We start from the raw sequence: 20,437 nt of genomic DNA, 5'->3' as shown, positions 1-20,437 counted from the left end.
CTGATTCATATCTAATCCCTTTCCACATGTCAGGACAACTGTTACCAAAGATGCTCAAGTGTCACACTAAGGAGAATAAGAGTCAAAGAGAATAGTGGGTGGCTTTGTGACAGGGTGTATCCATTATTCTTATCTGATGTGCTCTTTGATAATGGACAAAAAAAGGGTCTAAGGCTTTTTTCCATATGGAAAAGTCAGTTGGTTTTTATGTAAATGGCTACTACGTCATAACTCCCTAAACAACACTAATGGCATCAACACACATGGGAAACCATCTCAGGCACAAAGACAGCCTTTTATCCTGTAGACTAGAGCCAGTGGCCCTTCAGCAATGACACCAGGCTTTCTGTCGTTGCCTTGTCTACCGTCTTGTGTTTGAACTGTGTTTCATTTATCTTGTCTGTATCTAGAATATATAATTATACTGGTGTGTGTTTTCTTTAGGACATAGGATGGCGATGGCTTATAACATTGAGGCTACCCCTTGGAAAAACATGAACCAATCCGCTGAAGGCTTCGGCTACAGAGTGATCCAGCACAGTGAATCACGGTATGGGGATGGAGTAATGCAATTTGTTAAATGCAATTTGTTAAATGCAGTGTGTATTATAAGTGTGTTAAATGCAGTGTATCTTGCAACTGATTAAGGAACAGGTTAGCTCAGTACAAACTCACGGCTAAATAGGGGGATATTATTTAATTGTCTTATTTAGTTGTAGTGGAAAAGCTGCTTATTAATTGTACCTTTTAAATATCGACAACATAGTGCACCTACTTCATCATGGCCTTTCTTGTTCATAGTTTGCTGGTAAGTGCTCCTCTAGAGCAGCAGAGTGTGGATAGGAGAGGACAGGTTTACCTATGCCAGGTCTCATCCAGCTCCTGTTCACCGCTGCATATAGCTGGTATGTACATGTATAGACATATAGATATATGCGGTTAGACGTGTGTATGTGTGTTGTTGAAGCATGGATGGATGGTTAACATGGATGAGAAGAAACCCCGGGCCCCTGGGCCAAAACACGCACACACAAACACCATTAGGCGTATAATCTACATATATTTTACCAACAATGTGTTGGATTTAACGGTCGAATTAGATTCGTTGGCTATTGTATTGGGAAAGTAAACAGGTCGAAGTTTACTCCGTAACATCCACCTTCAGTGCACTGCCCTGCTATTGTTTCTGACGTGTGACAGGGCAACAGCCAAGTGGTTGTTTTCCAGATCGAAATTGATTAAGACTTACCTGGGCAGCATGAGGCAGGAGAGGCTGAATGGGCTGCCTAACCTGTCCTTTGCAAATCATGCATCACCACTTTTATGTTTGAAAGGCGTCGTTCCGCAAGTGTACTGTGCCTCTGGTTATGCTCAGTCCGCTTGTAGGTCTTGACATTCAGATTCTGTGCCTAAACTAGCTAAATCGTATCGTCTCGTCACATGATCAAATAGAGACTTGACATCGGCAAACAAGATGCTGTACATATTACCCAGCAATCATCATTGCATATCTGTATATGACAAAAACAACAAATTAAATAAAAATGTATTCATCGGCTTTTTAATAGTTTCTAAATTTTTTGAAAACCATGATAGACACAGGTTTGCCATTTTGATGGATTATATAGCATAAAGTATGTTTCACTGCTACAAAAAATATCATCCTTGATCACTGTTGCATTAAACATACGACACCTTGCCATCCATATGATCGAAAGAATTTAGAAAGCAGGGTTTGCTTTGCCTACGAACCTTCCGCGCTGACTGCATTGTCTATATAGTGCTCCCCTGGCGCTCATTCACATTTTGCAACACAGCACAGGTACACTCAATTAAAGCAATTTGCAAATTAACAAAATACACCTTTTTCAACCACAAATAAGAAATACATAACAGCGACTTCACGCAGAGGCTCTGGCTTAGGGGCCCCTGGGCCTGGGCACGGCCCGTTCGTTTATCCATCCCTGTGTAAAAACTGTGACGGAATTAATTGATTATTACGGGCTAAGGCAGTACTCAGGGTGTCCACTTGAGGTGCTCATGAGAGTTTCTTTAGCCACACAAACTTTCAGTGATTTCCCCTCTTCTGCAGCTTTCAACTATTCAGTACATTTTGTCTAATTTTACTTTAACTTTTTCTATTTTTATTTTCAGATCCTTACCCTTTAATCAGCCTTCATTAAATAAGCAGTTAAGCTCGTAGTATCAGTTTAAGTACAATTGCCTCCTCTAAATGTCCTATTTTTTTTGTTTGCTCTTTGCTCTCAGTTTTGTTTATTGTTCTTATTTTCTAACAGTTCCCCCAGATGGAGTGAATATGTCCCTTGGCCTGTCGATGAGCAAGACTGAGACTTCCCCAAAGACAGTGGTAGGCGACCCCTCCCCTCCCCTCCCCTCCCCTCCCCTCCCATCCCATCTCTCTGCCAGTATTTCTTCTTGCCAACACTCTTTCTCTCCTGTGCTTTACTTTCTTTTTCCTTACTCTTTCTTACTTTTGTTGTCGGTCAGGTTTGTGGTCCGACTATCCCTAAAGAGTGTGACAGCATCAATCTCTATGGCGGGATGTGTTTCAGCATTAGTCCATCACTTCAACAAGACGGACCGCTGCCATCTTCTCTTGAAGGTAGGACTACACACACAATTTTCCTTCATACAAAACGCTAATATCAGGAAGAAGTATCATAGCTCTTCCAAAATGTCTGCTACCTTCTCTTCTCTATACACAAACTTCTTTTTCTTCAGTTCAACATTTTCCACACAGGTCCAGGTCCTTCTTATTTGATCATATAAAATTAGTTTGTAATATAATTTAGCACAATTTGATCCATTTAATAGCATTTTTATGTTCAGTTTACTATGTCCAGACATATTAGGAAATATGTAATATATATATAAAGTATGACTTCATTTGAACATTATTAGCTGACGCAGCAAAAACATAACTCTGTATAAGATATGTAAAATGGCGGTGCTCTAAATGTTCCCTCTTAAGAGTGCAAGCCTACAGATATTGCCTTCTTACTGGATGGATCTGGAAGTGTGAGCGGTAACCAGTTCAGTGCCATGAAAACGTTTGTGAAGAATCTGATTCGAAGACTTCTGAAGCAGAACACCAAAGTGAGCCTGACTCCTTCCTGAACTTACATAACCTTATTTATAACAATCCATATAGATTTACAGTTGACTTTACCCCTATTTACCAGCTGAGCTGTTTGTCCCCCTCCTGCAGTTTGCATTTGCACAGTACTCCACCACCTGCATCATCCACGCAAACTTTAACCAGTTTCAGAGAACAGGATGGGAACGTCAGGTGGACAATATTCAGCAGTTAAGACAATGGACGAATACTGCGAGTGCCATCCTGAAAGTTGTGTAAGTCTTAAATGAACCTAAAACCTTCAACTGTTCTAATTTGCCCCCTGGACCAGCTCCTGGACTAGACTTTCCTCTAAAAATGGCACCACTTTCTCTTCCATATTAATCCTCTTTCATTTAAACTGTTAAAAAGGCACTGGGACTTCATGACTCATAAGCACTAAATAACTTTGTCTGTTGTTCATGAAGTGCTTAGGCTATAATAATATATGATAATCTGAAGTTTATATCATTAACCTGTTTATGCTAATTTGCACAGGAACAGTGTGTTTAATTCCTCTGCTGGAGCGCGACCTCAAGCCAACAAGATTCTCATTGTCATCACAGATGGGGAGTCCCAAGATTCAAACCAATATCCCTCTGTGACAGCACAGGCTGACAGAAATAACATTATTAGATACGCTATTGGGGTATGAGGAGCTAAATATTCATTTTAAACATTTATTCATTTAGCAGATGCCTTTCTCCAATGATATTTAAAGTCCTGTCCGGATATGCATTTTGTTAGTATGTTGTTACATGATATTAGAGTTGCCAGCAGCTTGCTCTTCCAGTTGAGGAACTGTAAAAAAAAAAATTTTGATACAATTTCAAAAGCATGTGACTTGCGCTGGTGTAAGGTGCTAATTCTCCACGAATGTGAGATGCTAATTCTCCTCTTTATGATACAGGTTGGCAATGCTTTTAACAGCCAGAGTGCAGTAAATGAGCTCATAAGCATAGCGTCCTCACCAGAATCAGACCACATGTTTAAAGTTGACAGCTTTGAGGCACTGGACAAAATTAGCAATACCCTGGAAAAGAGCATCATCGCCATTGAAGGTATGGGCACATTCAGATTTGTCAGCACTTGCAAGTGTGCTTACAACCAAAGGAAGAAACACTTGTATTATTATGTATATCTACCAAATACAGGCTGTGTACATCTACAACTTGTTGTTTCCCTTCCCCTTCTGCCACCCTACATTTCCCTCACATGTTAGTTAGCTCGCTACTTTTCAACGAAAACGCTCACACACAAACTCTTCTATTGTGTCAGTAAGACACTGCAATGGAGGCTTGGTGGTCAGGGCTTATGCAGGAGAATGTTGAGGTGATTGTTTCCTGTACCCCCCTCTTTTACCCCAGGAACCCAAACCACTGGTGACTCCACCCATATGGAATTTGCCCAGAATGGATTTAGTGCAGCTCTTGTCTCAAGCCCAGATGTAAGTTCCGATTTTTAAATGATTGTGTTGCTACTTTAGTGAGTTTTTAAATGATTGTGATTATGGGTGATAGTGGTTCAGGAGGTAGAGGAGTCGTTTAGCAAACGGAGCTTGCTAGTTCGATACTGTCTCCTCCTCACCAAGTGTTAAAGGGTCCTTGAGCAAGACACTGAACCCCCAACCTCTCCCGATGTGCAACTTAGATAGTAGCCACTGCCATCGGTGTATGATGTCTGAGGCATCCATCTGTAAAGCACTTTGAGTGCTCTATGAGTAGAATCGCTATATAAATGCAGTCCATTAACCATTTATAATATAGCTAGTATTCTTTTTAAACAAGACAATTCAGATTTTAAAGGACTTATATCACTTGTATAATATTACTGACAACACTAATGTAATGCTATGCATCATATATAACAACATAATAGAAAGTAAGTAAGTAAGACTTTATTTATATAGCACATTTCGTACAAGAGTTGCAATTCAAAGTGCTTTACATAAAATCAATAAAAGCAAGCTGCAGGAGCAATAAAATAATGGTCAACATCGTATCAGAACCTGATGTTCCGATAGGCTTAAAATATTAAAATCATAATAAAAGTAATAAAACCCTTCTGCCTGGTATTTAGCTCAGTCGAAACCATAGTGCTGCGTCATAGATTCCGCCCTACCCTGTTAAATATTTTCCCTAGCTATGTTTCCCCGCCCAAAGGCCACCCTTCCTTCTATACCCTTCCTTCAGAGGCCTCTGAATCTTCTTCCACCGAACGAACTTCAGGGCTTCGGGAGAGACAGTAGCTCTATTTTACAGGCTTAAGGAAGGTGACTGCACCTAGGGGACTAGGGGCGGAACAGAGAAGGCGTTTCTCTGGCGGAAGTGGTATTTTGCAGTTTCAAAACAACGCCGTGCGCCGTGCCATAGACTTAGGGCCCTATCTTGCACCCAGCGCAAGTGACATTGTCACCGACGCAAGTATCATTCCTATCTTGCACCCGGCGCACAGCGCGATTTTCCCTCCAGAGGTCCGCTTCGAAATGAACTTGCGCCGACATGGGCGGGGGCGGAACAGAGAAGGCGTTTCTCTGGCGCAAGTGGTATTTTGCAGTTTTCAAAACAACGCCGTGCGCCGTGCGCCATTGACCAAAAAAAAGCTGGTCTAATGTGAGGCGCAATGTCTAAAGTCTGTAACGCGTATTCAGAACGCTATTTTAAGGGCGCATGTGCTTGCCCGCACAGTATAGGACCTGTAGGCTACACTTTACTTCTGTCGTCTTCACGAGAGATTTACACCAATTGTTTGGCAAGCCATATATAATTACAAGGAAAATAAAGTATTTACCACATGAGGAAATCATTGTGATATCCGTATCCAAGACATTTAAAAACTAGGCATACATCTAGCGTACACAATTGACCCAAATGATTCAGGTTAATTGAAGCTGCGTGACATTTGATTTATTGTATGGCTTTGTTGCATTTATTTAATGCCAGTATTATTATAAATCTTGTAAACTCATCTCTGTGTATGTGGACTTTATTTATGTACCTTGGGTTTGGTCAGCTGGTGCACTGGCTTGGGTGCCGATTTCCATGCCCCCAAATCCCTGCACGCTCTCAGGCGTGAGGGTAGACGTGGCGATGTCCTCTGCTGCCGTCAGATCCTGGGTCGAGGCAGATCCACCTCCCGTGAAGGCACGAGAACGTGTGTTACCTTCCAGCTTGGATGTCCCACGTCTCCGGACGTCATTATAGCGTTTTCGGCAACGTTTTCGGGTGCCCCGTTGCAGAAACAATCACGGCAATATCTTGACATGCTTGCTTGACTTTGCTTACTTTTGGAGGGTTTCTCGCATCCCCATATATATCTATCTCCCGGCTTTCTACAAAGCCATACAATAAATCAAATGTCACGCAGCTTCAATTAACCTGAATCATTTGGGTCAATGTGTAGGCTACATGTATGCTTATTTTTAAAATATCTTGGATATGGATTTCACAATGATTTCCTCAAGTGGTAAATACTTTATTTTCCTTGTAATTATATATGGCTTGCCAAAAAATTGGTGTAAATCTCACGTCGGTCTCCTCGGCTGTGAACTTCTCCGGTCTTCCACCAGGTAATTCCGCCATCAAAATAACAAGCCGCTATGGACTATGCGCTCCTCGCTCTTAAAGGGAATGTGAGATGACGCTCGGATTGGTTTATTGCATATTACGCCCAAACCACACCTATGGCTGAGTAACCTCCTTTGGACCAAACCTTTTGACACTTGCGCTGGACGCAAGTGTGTTTTTCCCGCCGTTAAAATAGCAACTGCGCCATAGAGCTGCCCACACAGCTACTTGCGTTTGGCGCCGTCCTACTTGCGTTCCTGATCAGCAAGATAGGGCCCATTATAATTAACCAATGACTGTTTATGTAAGACTGGAACTACCTGTGGTGATGAAAGCGAGCTTCTATGCTTTTTCTCTTGCAGGAGAGGTTTCTAGTGAGTGTGATTGGGGCAAATGGGTGGAGGGGGGGTTACCAGGACATCCCTCTGTCCAGCAAGACGCCCAGTTTTAGGAGGGTTCATGAGGTCACTCCTGACAGCTATCTGGGTGAGAGACTACTCACTCTGGCACTGAAATGTTTTATACTCTGCCATCTTGAGCTTTGTGTGTCTCATTTACATAGTGTCATGCAAAAGTGAAAGTTAGTAGTCAGTTATGTTTCTATTGTCATATTTACTAAACCTTCTCCAGGCTATTCAATGGCTGTAGTAAGCAGAGACAGACAGAACTACATCGTTATGGGGGCCCCCAGGTATAAACACAAGGGGTTGCTCATGGTCTTCTTTCCTGGAGAAGACCCAAAGATGCTCAAACAGGTACTGAGGTCACTGTGATAACAACTCATATATTATATAAATACACAAAGCAGCTACTGTACCCAAGCACAAAAATACAAAGAACAAATTTGCAAAGGTGCCAATATTACCTAGCATTCCTTTAAACATCACCGGCTTCATCATAATCACCATCAACAACATCATCATCTCTCTCTCTCTCTCTCTCTCTCACTCTCTCTCTCTCTCTCTCTCTCTCTCTCTCTCAGTCTCAGATCGGTGCTTACTTTGGAGCAGAGGTGTGTGTGGTGGATTTGGATGGAGACTCCAACACTGATCTGATTCTGGCGTCTGCCCCCATGCACACAGAAGGAGGGAGAGAGGGGAAAGTGTTTGTCTATACATTCACCAAGGAGGTATGAGAAAAATGCTCAGGCAGAATCCATATCAGTCATCAAAGATTTCATAATATAATTCATGTTGTACATGATTGACAAGGAGGTATGAAGAAAGGAGATGGCTGAACTCGATTCAATGCATTTTTGGTGATTTCTACAGTGCCAGGCCTAAACCCTGTAGAACAAACACTAAACTGTTCACGACAAAGGTATTGGAATGTCGAAGATCGAATATGTACCACTCTCGTGCATATTCCTGTACCATACGTGAAATAAGCCTGATAATGTAATTATCACTGTTGTTGGTAGCATAATTCTGACTGCCTTGTACAGTTGCAGTGATGGATGTGATGAAACCACCATTTTACAGTTGGTAACCATAAACTCTGTGATACACATGACCAAACTACCTTTTGCAATGTTGACATAAAAATACTTATGAATTCTTCTAAACCTTTACCCTACCACTTAACAATAGCTGCACACTCAGTTAGACTTGGTGAAAGGGTGAGTGCCTGAATAGTAGACTGAGATTGGATGCCACCGTAGGCTGCATGTTTTATACATGGATGGTGAGTTTGGTTGAAGAGGATGTGATCGGAAGAGGGATGTAATGATTTAAGTGGTGACTGTATTAGAGATGGGAATTGGACTTGGAAGTTTGTAAAGTTTACTGTCTCTCTGTTAATCCTAAAGCACCCGTTTCACAGATTTTACTGTGGTCTTTTTTTCTGTGGGCAGCATATTCACATGGAGGTGTCTGACACTGGTGTGTCCCTGCTGGGGATGGAGGGTCAGAGGGGGAGGTTCGGCTCGTCTCTGGCCAGCCTGGCAGACCTGAACGGGGATGGGATCAGGGATGTGGCAGTGGGAGCTCCTCTGGAGGATAATGGACAGGGCAGCGTGTACATCTTCAACGGGTGGAGACAAGGAGTCAACCCCAACTACTCACAGGTGAGAGAGGGAGACAGATAGGTAGAGATAGTGAGGAAGAGAGATGGTCAAAGAGAAATGTAGGAATTTGGGCTGCATTATTTTGCATTAAAGGTGCTATATAAATTAGGTTTTAGTTATTATTATTATTATTATTATTATAATTAGCTCAAAAGACAATTAACTCAAAAGACAGCTAACTCAATAGACAGCTAACACAAAAGACAGTTAACTCAAAAGACAGCTAACTCAAAAGGCAGCTAACTCAAAGAGCAGCTGTTTCACGAAGGAAAACACAAAATTACCATTTACTTTCTTGCTGGTTTGGTTTCAAAAACAGAAAGAAATTGTGTTGAACTCTCTTTCTGTTGCGTTGTCCATGACAGAGGATTGCAGGTTCATCTGTGCGGTCCGGTCTGCGGTTCTTTGGCCTGACTGTGGCCCAGTCTGCTTTGGATCATAGTGGAGACGGGCTGCCTGACATTGCAGTCGGGTCCAAAGGAGCGGTTCTGCTGCTCAGGTTATTTATGCTCCCGCCTCCGTGCACAACCAAGTCCACTTGATGCTGTGTCCTTATCATCACTTTCACTGTTTTCTCTCATTTATTAAAACAGTACACAGACACACACACATACACCACACTCACGTACATGCATGAACATGCACAAGCACGGGCACACACGGGCACACACAAGCAGTGGCACGCACAGACACACAGCTAACACACACCTAAGCAAGATATCAGGACTGCCCCTCAGAATCCTGGGATACACTTGGATAACAGGTGTGTGTGCACACACATGGACAGGCAAACTCACAGGCTAAATAGTTGTAAGCAGTGAGATAAACTCTACTGTACACACACCAACACATGCACTCTCACACACACACACACACACACACACACAAACACACACACACACACACACACACACACACACACCTGCATGCACTTTTTTTTCTGCAGCGTGATTTGACTGTAATTGGAACATTGTTTTATGACATGCAGGTCAAGTCCCATTGCATCTGTAGACACAAGCATGATGCTAAGCCCATCCATAATCCCTGTGTCTATCTACGACTGCTCCAGTCCCCAGCCGATCAACGCGTCTGTGTGTTTCACCATGACCAAAATCACCAAAGACAGCTTTCCAGGTAAACATAGCTCTTGTAAGTTGGTGCTGTTCAGCATTTCCCTAGAAGGACACCAGTTATATTTAGTATTTTAGTAATAGATTTACAAAATGTTGTTGTACAGCTTTTGCATCAATCCTTTATCTCTGGCAATGACTGAATACGAAAATGAATGAATTTAAAGAATTTAAAAAAATTAAGAATTAATGAACAAACACATAAATGAACAAACAAACAAGCTTACACAACAAACCAACTAACTAACTAACACATCGTGGACTGGGATTTAAAAAGCATCCACCAAATGACTGAAAACCATAGAGTGATACAAAATAGCAATCCTTCTTTCTTTGACACAGGTCTGCAAGCAAAACTCAATTACACACTGAAGTTGGATTACCTTCGTCAAATGTCTCGAGCCTACTTCAGGGACGAGGAGCGGGAGCGGACCCATGAGATGACCATAGCTCTGGGGGAGCAGTGCGCCCTCCATTCCTTCTATGTGCAGGTATGGCTCTGGGCTGGTACGGCTCTGGGCTGGTACGGCTCTGGGCTGGTACGGCTCTGGGCGGGGCTCTGGGCTGGGCTCTGGGCTGGTACGGCTCTGGGCGGGGCTCTGGGCGGGGCTCCGGGCTGGGCTGTGGGCTGGTACGGCTCTGGGCGGGGCTCTGGGCGGGGCTCTGGGCGGGGCTCTGGGCTGGTACGGCTCTGGGCGGGGCTCTGGGCTGGGCTGTGGGCTGGTACCGGTCTGGGCGGGGCTCCGGGCTGGGCTGTGGGCTGGTACGGCTCTGGGCTGGGCTCCAGGCTGGGCTGTGGGCTGGTACGGCTCTGGGCGAGGCTCTGGGCGGGGCTCTGGGCGGGGCTCTGGGCAGGGCTCTGGGCTGGGCTGTGGGCTGGTACGGCTCTGGGCAGTTACGTCTATGGGCTGGACTGGGTTGTGCTGTGGCTGTGTCTCTGGTCGAGTTGTTGGTTGATTGCGTTTCTGATGTTAACAGTGAATCGTTACAGCCATGGTGAACTAGAGATCCAACCCCTCTTTGGCTATCAAGCCTTGTCCCTGTATCCTACCTGCTCTAGCTAACGTAACCACATGTTACTGGCTACCTTAGGGAGGACAGCATGATTGGTTCTACCCTTTAAACCAAGGCAAACAGCAGGTCTGGATGTGTTAAATGAATGAAAGACAAAATATGGTAGTATTTACCCTAATGACAAAGAGAGTTGTGCTTTCACAATGGGCTGTATCTCTCCTCCACGCCCTAGTGCTCTGGATTCTGTCTGCTGCATGTGTTTCTCATCAGGGTGAGCTATACTATATTACCGTAAGAAAGCATGTGGGTTTTTTCACCCAAAGAACAAATGAACAAAGACAGCTTCTCTCACAAAGTAGGAATGCACTGCCATTCGTCATACATCATGGACTACATTTTTACTCATGGAGCACTCAAAGCGCTTTACAGGTTAATGCCTCAGACATCCACCCATTCATTCACCGATAGCAGAGGCTACTATCTAGTGTGCCAGCCTGCCACATCCGGAGCAGCTGGGGGTTCAGGGCCTTGCTCAAGGACACCTCGACTGGTGGGGAGCAATTGGGATCAAACTAATTTAGTAACCCTCCGATCGCTAACAACTCCTCTACCTCCTGAACCACTATTGCTGAAATCTATTCAATACATTTTTGGTGAAACATGGCCTCTTATTGCCCCCTATACATCAACCATGCCCTCTTATTGCCCCCTATACATCAACCATGCCCTCTTATTGCCCCTTATACATCAACCATGCCCTCTTATTGCCCCTTCTACATCAACCATGCCCTCTCGTTTCCCAGTGCTCCCCAGAGGATGTTGTGAATCCTGTGGACGTCCAGGTCTCCTTCTCCTTCCAGGGACTTCCTATCCAGTCTGCAGACGAGCTGAGACCAAAGCTGGCCCGCAGCTCCTCCAACACTTCAGACCACAAGGTACGAGCCTCCGAGCTGTTCTGGGATCAGGTTCAATGTCCTAACCGACCCCAACACAACGCACAATGTTTCATGTTCCTACGTGTTTCTGTGTCTGTTGTTTGTCGAGGTGCTGTAGTGTGGAGTCCAAAACACATTTCCCCACAGAGGCAATTAGTAATGTCTTGACCTTCATCTTGATCTTAATATCTTGATGACGTCACAGCAACTCAAGCAGGTGAATCTGTAGATTCACTCTGGAGGCAAGCTTAAATCCCATGACCTAACTGCTCTGGAAGCAAGCTTAATTCTCATGACCGTACTCTGTACACTGTGTGAATATCCCTGATATCTCCCTTTTTTCTTAGTGGTTTCTCAGTGGCTTGTATGCATAACTTAAGAGGTTAAGGGTAGAGACAATTGAATTGTGAACAGGAAGTGTTTGGATATTCAAAGTCAAAAAGTAATCTATAAAGGGACCCAGTTTTTCTAAATGTATTCCCTTATCACGTATTACCTGCTCTGACCACTGAGGTCATGGTATGCCTAGTTCTAAGGAGACATGTTTTTACATGTTAATTTCACACCAGACCACTTCAAAGTGATGACAACATTTGAGAAAAATTCAGGGAAGCTCTTAGTTAGGGAAGTGCTGCTGGCCCAAGGAAGGAAACCAGTCTAAGTAACAGCCAAAGGCAAAGCATGATTTATCTTATCAGGCATCCTAGTGAGACTGCTGAGATAGCTGAAGCTGCCTCTTGACCAATCTGACTCCAGTTATATGTTAAACACAGCCGATATGCTTGTGCCTTTATAAGACTTAAATGATCATTAATAATATTAAGTCTCTCTGAGAGTTACTACTCCTTCCCCAAGGACTATTCCTTACCGGGATCAACGGAACTCTGCTGGCAGACCGTGAAATAGTGACTTACTACTAAACTATTATAACTGTCAAACCTGGTACAATCAGTAACTGTGAGTATCACACTGTTGACATGACCATGACAAAGAATTAATCCTGCCGGTTCCTGTCAACTACTGAAAGTTAGTAACGTCAGAAGATAATAGCCTACTACAGATTAACAATCAACAATGTATTGTAATACAAGGAAGAACCGAATACAATTCAAATTCAAAAGAAGTGTTCTAAACACAATGACTAAGCTAAATCGAGAATAAAACATGAAGCTGTAGAATTATTCGCCATTATAAAACAATTGGGTTCTAGCGCGTAATTTAGCTGTTTCTGATCGGACGAGAGACGTTCCATGCTATAGGTTATTCGTCAATAATGGCGAAATAAACCATTTTGAATCAATAACTTTGTGTTGAAATGTTAATTTGTTGACAGTAGAATTGTTTTATAAAAGCAATATAGCACTCGTGGGAGTGGGGTAGGTAAGGGATAATCCCACGGGTGTTGTTGCCTACGCCACTCGGCCTTCGGCCTCGATGGCTACGGCCGAACACCACCCGTGGGATTATCCCTTACCTACCCCACTCCCACTCGTGCTATATTGCTTAATAATACAAGGTAGAAACAAAGTCAAAGATCAAGCATGCCTGGGGGTAAGATCAAGCATGCCTGGGGGTAAGATCAAGCATGCCTGGGGGTAAGCTCAAGAATGCCTCGAGGTAAGATCAAGCATGCCTGGGGGTAAGATCAAGCATGCCTGGGGGTAAGATCAAGCATGCCTGGGGGTAAGATCAAGAATGCCTCGAGGTAAGATCAAGCATGCCTGGGGGTAAGATCAAGCATGCCTGGGGGTAAGATCAAGCATGCCTGGGGGTAAGATCAAGCATGCCTGGGGTTATTTCCTTATCCCAGGTCGTATGATCCTGTGATTCCAGGTGGGAATGCACTGTGGAGTGACGACACTTTCCCATGTTTCTGAAAAACGTAGAAACCCACCTTTTTGTTCTGACTGAGAACTTTGTACATTAAGATGGTATCAACCCCCAAAGTGCTGATATCTTCTATTCACCAAATACATTTCACCCCCAAAAAAGTATGACCTCATGATGGCCTGTGTGACTCTCCACAAGAAACACCAGACATGTTTCTCATTTTTTGCCCAAGCACATGGGTCCCGGGAATACAGAGCCTCACATTGTGTCTTGGTCTACTTGTCATACCGGGTTTTATTTTGTGTCCTAGTTAAACTTTGAAATTGACTGTGGAGAGGACAGAGTGTGCACTGACAACATCCATCTCAACTTCAACTTTTCTGGGTAAGCCTTCGGTGCACATCTGTGATGTACTGTGGTGAAACTCATGGTCATCAAGATGAATGTGTCTCGTTTAATCTTACATCAGAATTGAAGTGCATTGGTATGAAATGTGCCGTATGAATACATTTTGATTTAATTTGATTGATCAGAATTGGAGAGTCTAATGATCTCGCATTTCCATCTCCTGCTCTCATTCCACTGTAGAGGCCTCAATCAATCATGTTGGAATATAAACTAAATCTACCCCTCAGTTAATAATACCCCATGACCACATGATGTAAGGGCTTAATTCACTTTGGCTGTTTCAGCAAAGTGTCCTCTCTTCCTTCTCTTGCCATTGGCAGGTCCTCTACCCTAGAGGTGGGCATTGCACAGGAGATGAGTGTGACGGTGATGGTGGAAAATAGAGGAGAAAACTCCTACAACACCCGTGTGTCTCTGTCCTACCCTCACGGCCTCTCCTACAGGACCTTCACCCAGACCCAGGTGTGTATGCTTGTGTGTGTGTGTGATTATATGTGTGTGTGTCTCCGTCCTACCCAGACGGCCTCTCCCACAGGACCTTCACCAAGACCCAGGTGTGTGTGTCTGTATGTATGTTTGTGTGAGTGTGTGACTATATGTGTGTGTGTGTCTCTGTTCTCCCCTCACGGCCTCTCCTACAGGACATTCAGTAGGACCCAGGTGTGTGTGTGTATGTATGTGGGTATGTGTGTGTGTGTGTGAGTGTGTGTGTGAGACTTTATGTGACCCTGTTGAAGAAACAGAGAGGAACATGCAGAAAAAAGATAACAGACTGGTTTACGCTTAGACTATCTGACCGCAGCCTCTATCATACTTTAATACACTGTAAATTACATCTATCTATCTATCTATCTATCTATCTATCTATCTATCTATCTATCTATCTATCTATCTATCTATCTATCTATCTGTCTATCTATCTGTCTATCTATATGTCTGTCTGTCTGTCTGTCTGTCTGTCTGTCTGTCTGTCTGTCTGTCTGTCCGTCCGTCTCCCCCCAGCCTGCCTGTCTGTCTGTCCAATCTATCTATTGGATGTATGTGTATCTATCTGTAAAAACATATCTAGCAATGAAAATAGTTTCCATGGAAATGTACTGAGCTTGTGTCTGTGTTTGCTGTGACAGGGCAGAGTGGAGTGCAGTTCTCTAGACAGTCCAGATGGATCCACCCAGGGAAAGACTGACTGCAGCATCAACAGACCCATCCTTAGGGCTGATCATAAGGTCAAACTCATCATAGTCACACACACACATGCTCACACACACTTACCTGTATGTACACACACACAAATACAGAAACACAATGTCTTTTTGTGCCACAGGCGGTGTTTGTAATTCTGTATGGAGTAGACGGTAGTAGTCAGTTTGATGAAACGGTCACCATTGAGGCCCAGGCTTCCAGGTAAATGGCACATAACTAATAGAATAGGTTTATGGTGTAGAATCAATGAATTGTGATTATCCCCCCAGTCATGATGATGATGTTTACCTCACCCTTGATCTTTTCCAGTGGAAATGATGTACACTCTAACGACAGTGAGCTAAGCCAGAGCAGGGAGATAGGAGTCAAATACAGCATCTACGTCATCATTAAAAGGTTGGACTCAGATTTGCTGTTGTATTTTATGAATGTCAGTCTAAAGATTTGTTCTATGCCAAACATGCAATTGACACAAGTCCTCTGGGGCTCACTCTAGTTCCGTATATTTGCTGTTTCCCTCAGACTCGCGAACATGACTAACTACATCACTCACTCTAGTTCCGTATATTTGCTGTGTTTCCCTCAGACTCGCGAACACGACTAACTACATCACTCACTCTAGTTCCGTATATTTGCTGTGTTTCCCTCAGACTCGCAAACACGACTAACTACATCACTCACTCTAGTTCCGTATATTTGCTGTGTTTCCCTCAGACTAGCGAACACGACAAACTACATCACTCACTCAAGTTTCGTATATGTGCTGTGTTTCCCTCAGACTAGCGAACACGACCAACTACATCACTCTAGTTCCGTATATTTGCTGTGTTTCCCTCAGACTCGCGAACACGACAAACTACATCACTCACTCAAGTTTCGTATATTTGCTGTGTTTCCCTCAGACTAGCGAACACGACCAACTACATCACTCACTATAGTTCCGTATCTTTGCTGTGTTTCCATCAGACTCGCGAACACGACCAACTACATCACTCACTCTAGTTCCGTATATTTGCTGTGTTTCCCTCAGACTCGCGAACATGACTAACTACATCACTCACTCTAGTTCCGTATATTTGCTGTGTTTCCCTCAGACTCGCGAACACGACTAACTACATCACTCACTCTAGTTCCGTATATTTGCTGTGTTTCCCTCAGACTAGCGAACACGACCAACTACATCACTCACTCTAGTTCCGTATATTTGCTGTGTTTCCATCAGACTAGCGAACACGACCAACTACATCACTCACTCTAGTTCCGTATATTTGCTGTGTTTCCCTCAGACTCGCGAACACGACAAACTACATCACTCACTCAAGTTTCGTATATTTGCTGTGTTTCCCTCAGACTCGCAAACACGACCAACTACATCAACTTCACCGCTGGGAACAGCGACATGCAGAAAACAGTGATGCAGAACTTAGAGGTAAAGTTTGATTGAGAGTTAAACATCGACATGGCACAAACCCTGGGGAAGGTGCCTGCTATCCAAAACATTGATATATTTTTTTTAATTAAATTAACATTATTAATTAATGTTACAATGAACAGACATTTCATCAAAGTAGAAGTGTGTCAACTTTGCTAATGCCATACCGCTATATTCTAGTACATTTTCATCCATATACAGTAGCTATCTAATTCATCATCTGGAGTCATCTAAACAGGGCCGGTACATCTGGTCCAATGTCTCTCTCTCTCTCTCTCATCATCTGGAGTCATAGAAACAGGGACAGTACATCTGGTCCAATGTCTCCTCTCTCTCTCTCATCATCTGGAGTCATAGAAACAGGGACAGTACATCTGGTCCAATGTCTCCTCTCTCTCTCTCTCTCTCTCATCTTCTGGAGTCATAGAAACAGGGACAGTATATCTGGTCCAATGTCTCCTCTCTCTCTCTCTCTCATCATCTGGAGTCATAGAAACAGGGACAGTACATCTGGTCCAATGTCTCCTCTCTCTCTCTCTCTCTCTCTCATCATCTGGAGTCATAGAAACAGGGACAGTACATCTGGTCCAATGTCTCTCTCTCTGTTTCATCATCTGGAGTCAAATAAACAGGGACATTACCATCAGGGAAGCAGACTTCTCTCTGGGGCTACGTTCATGCTCCTTTGGAAGAATATACTTCTGTTCAAGATTTCATTCCAACAGCCCTGAATGAATGCAAACATATACTTTTCAGTGCCTCATGGCTGCTTATTAATTGTCATTATTAATATGTGCCATTTCACTCTTTTACAAAGGTATCTACGTAGACTTACAAGACTTGTTCTTTCTTTTTAGATGCGTCCGGCATCTCTATAAGAGGGTATGTCCGTCCGTCGGTCGGTCTGTCTGTCGGTCTGTCGGTCGGTCGGTCGGTCTGAAACGCCTGTCTGAAACGCATTCTTTCAATTGTAATTCCCTCCTGTGTCCACAAGGTGGCAGAGTTGAGTTGACGCATCTTGTTGTCCGCTCGGACTTGTTTTCATCCATCTGTCATTGCTGACACAAACAACCACAATCCACCTCATCTTCTCTTAATGCAACCATAGTGCCCTTTGTCTTACCCACACTTTACCCAATTCACCTTGTCTACATCTTGTCCAATGTTTCTCTCTCTCTCTCTCTTTCTCTCTCTCTCTCTCTCTGTCTGTCTCTCTCTCTCTCTCTCTCTCTCTCTCTCTCTCTCTCTGTCTGTCTGTCTCTCTTTCTCTCTCTCTGTCTCTCTTTTTCGCCTCTCTCTCTCTCTCTCTCTCTCTCTCTCTCTTTCTCTCTGTCTCTCTCTCTCCCAGGTGACAAACATTCTTAGAGGACTTAATCTGACTGTTGTAATACAAGTTCCAGTAAGACTTCAAGGCAAAGACATCTGGACGGATGTGGACAGCCTTAGGGTGAGCGCTTACTTTTTATAATCAGACGACCAAGACATATTAGACTGAACTTTTATTAACAAAGATCATCTGTCAAATTTGCCTCATCATTGATGAAGTGTAAACATCAGACACCTGAATCCAAAATTGAATTGAATGAAAATACTCTGATGAATCAAGCTAAATTTGCAGCTAAACTGAAGTACATGGAGGAAGTTCCTATCTAGATTACTTACTTAAATTACCATTAATACCAATGGCTATGAATGGTCTGTGTATGTCTGTGAATGGTCTGCGCTTGTCTGTGATTGGTCTATGAATAGCTATGAATGGTCTATGCATGGCTATGAATGGTCTATGCATGGCTATGAATGGTCTATGCCTGTCTATTAATAGTTCATGCCTGTCTTGATGACATTGACTGAGTTCTTGTTTCTGTCTCACACTAGATCATGGGTTGCACTAGAGGGGGTGAGCTGGAACCAAACGTCACTGATTTTAAAGAGACCCTCCTGAAGAGCAAAGAACCCGTTGTGGTGATGAGCAGACCTACTTTTCTGCTTGTGTAGTTTTAAAGCAGACAATGCCATTCAAATAGAAAGGCCCACTGTTTATTGCATCAAAATAGCTTAGATTAATTACATGATATACCAAACATTCTGTTTGTACATTTATAACATAATGCTTATTTACAAATTTACAACACATGAAATCTTTGTACATATTTTGTATGTGTTACATTGTTTTCTCTTCATCTGTCATCTTCATCAGAACTGCTCCATTGCTGCGTGTCTGGAGTTCAGGTGTACGTCATACATGACTAGAGACGCCCGCAGAGTTTACACGATCTCAGGGAACGTGAGCTCAGGATGGATTGAACAGGTGCTGACTCTGTTACTTTAAAGGGTTAAAATGATTTATCTTTGTTCAATAATGTGTGGAAAACAGACACATCCACTACTCGTCATTGCATTGGTTATTATTATTATTATTATTATTATTATTATTATTATTATTATATGCATTACGTATTATCAATATCTCCTTCCTCTCATCATCATTATTATTATGATCTGTTTCCTCTCCTTCTTTCTTGTTGTTTCTCTCAGACTGGACTGCGTTCTGCTTTGTTCCATTTGGTCAGCTCTGCCACGCTGGAGTACGACAACAACAAATACATCTTCTACTCCTCAGACTCCTCCCGCCTCGCACCTGTCGCCAAGGTAACAGGAGAAACCTTCTTGGCCACACTGCATTATGTATTACTATGAGGAGGAAGTCATTAGGAAAAAAAATATCACTACATAGCAAAATTCTGTTTAGCTGCCATTTTATTATAATTATACCAATCAATTATAACAAATATTTGGTTGTATTTCTATGGTGTAGACATTTTTGTAAATGGCTGTTGTATTTTTACTCACTAACTAACACCCGCTATTCAAACTAAAAAGTCCCACTAACGTAAAAATAACATCAGGGAACGTATAAGTGATGAAACATAGAATACGTCCTTGCTTCCTGTAGATCGAGACTCTTGTGGAGGTCTATGAGCAGCCGGATCTAACCAAGGAGATCATTGGTGGATCTGTTGGTGGTCTGCTGCTATTGGCTATCATGACAGCTGTCCTTGTCAAGGTGGGAACTAGATCAGTAGATCAACCAATCACATAGTTAGTCGATCAATCTGTTTTTAAGTTGGTCTGGCTTGAAATGTATAAGTACGTGAGAAACACATTCTACCCAAATTCATAATGCTGTGGTTACATACATAGAGTAGGACACTTCAAATACAAAATGTGCAAAACATTCCATCCTTTACTGTGTAACTATACAGGCTGTATGTACTGTACTTCTTACATCATTCTCTTACCATTTAATATTTACCTCGTCACTTCTTGCCCTCTCCACTTCTTTGCACTGTTTGTTGTACAGCTCCTGTATATAGCGATTCCTCCCTGTATACATTTCCTTGACCGTTCCGTGCTGTTGTGTTGTATTGTGCTGTGTTGTGTTGCGTTGTATATTTTGTGTTAGTACACTGAGAGCCACTTAATCCAGAGTCCAATTACTTGTTTGTGCAAACCTACTTGGCCAATAAACGTGATTCTGATTCAGATTTTGATTCTGATTCTGAATTTTCTTTCAGGTGGGCTTCTTCAAGAGTCACTACGGTAAGTTGAGACAAGCAGAAGCTGAAGCTCAGGCTGAGAGAACGACGACAAAATGAAAGTGTGTGTGAGGCAGACCAACAAACAGAAAAAGGACGTGTGTGTTTTAGGCTTTGAGTTG

At 43.0% G+C, this 20,437-nt stretch overlaps 1 protein-coding gene across 1 annotated transcript; it reads left to right on the top strand.

The window, feature by feature from the left end:
- Positions 1–452: 452 nt before the first annotated feature.
- Positions 453–20,375, top strand: LOC308366582 (integrin alpha-M-like; the record flags this gene model as incomplete). The annotated part of the gene is made up of 29 exons (XM_080840298.1): positions 453–550; positions 802–905; positions 2,298–2,368; positions 2,509–2,623; positions 2,993–3,117; positions 3,230–3,372; positions 3,635–3,785; positions 4,047–4,197; positions 4,504–4,583; positions 7,065–7,188; positions 7,333–7,457; positions 7,685–7,831; positions 8,555–8,767; positions 9,133–9,266; positions 9,756–9,901; positions 10,389–10,768; positions 11,715–11,846; positions 13,987–14,060; positions 14,405–14,546; positions 15,212–15,310; positions 15,409–15,488; positions 15,597–15,683; positions 16,638–16,716; positions 18,068–18,166; positions 18,595–18,681; positions 18,917–19,027; positions 19,255–19,368; positions 19,673–19,783; positions 20,295–20,375. The coding sequence occupies 29 exons, from the start codon at positions 453–455 to the stop codon at positions 20,373–20,375; spliced, it is 3,603 nt and encodes a 1,200-aa protein (XP_080696424.1).
- Positions 20,376–20,437: the final 62 nt, after the last annotated feature.

This window comes from Sprattus sprattus (assembly GCF_963457725.1).
Source record: "Sprattus sprattus genome assembly, chromosome: 6".
Lineage (NCBI taxonomy): Eukaryota > Metazoa > Chordata > Actinopteri > Clupeiformes > Clupeidae > Sprattus > Sprattus sprattus.
The sequence above is the reverse complement of the archived record's forward strand: the minus strand, read 5'-3'. Positions and strand labels throughout refer to the sequence as shown.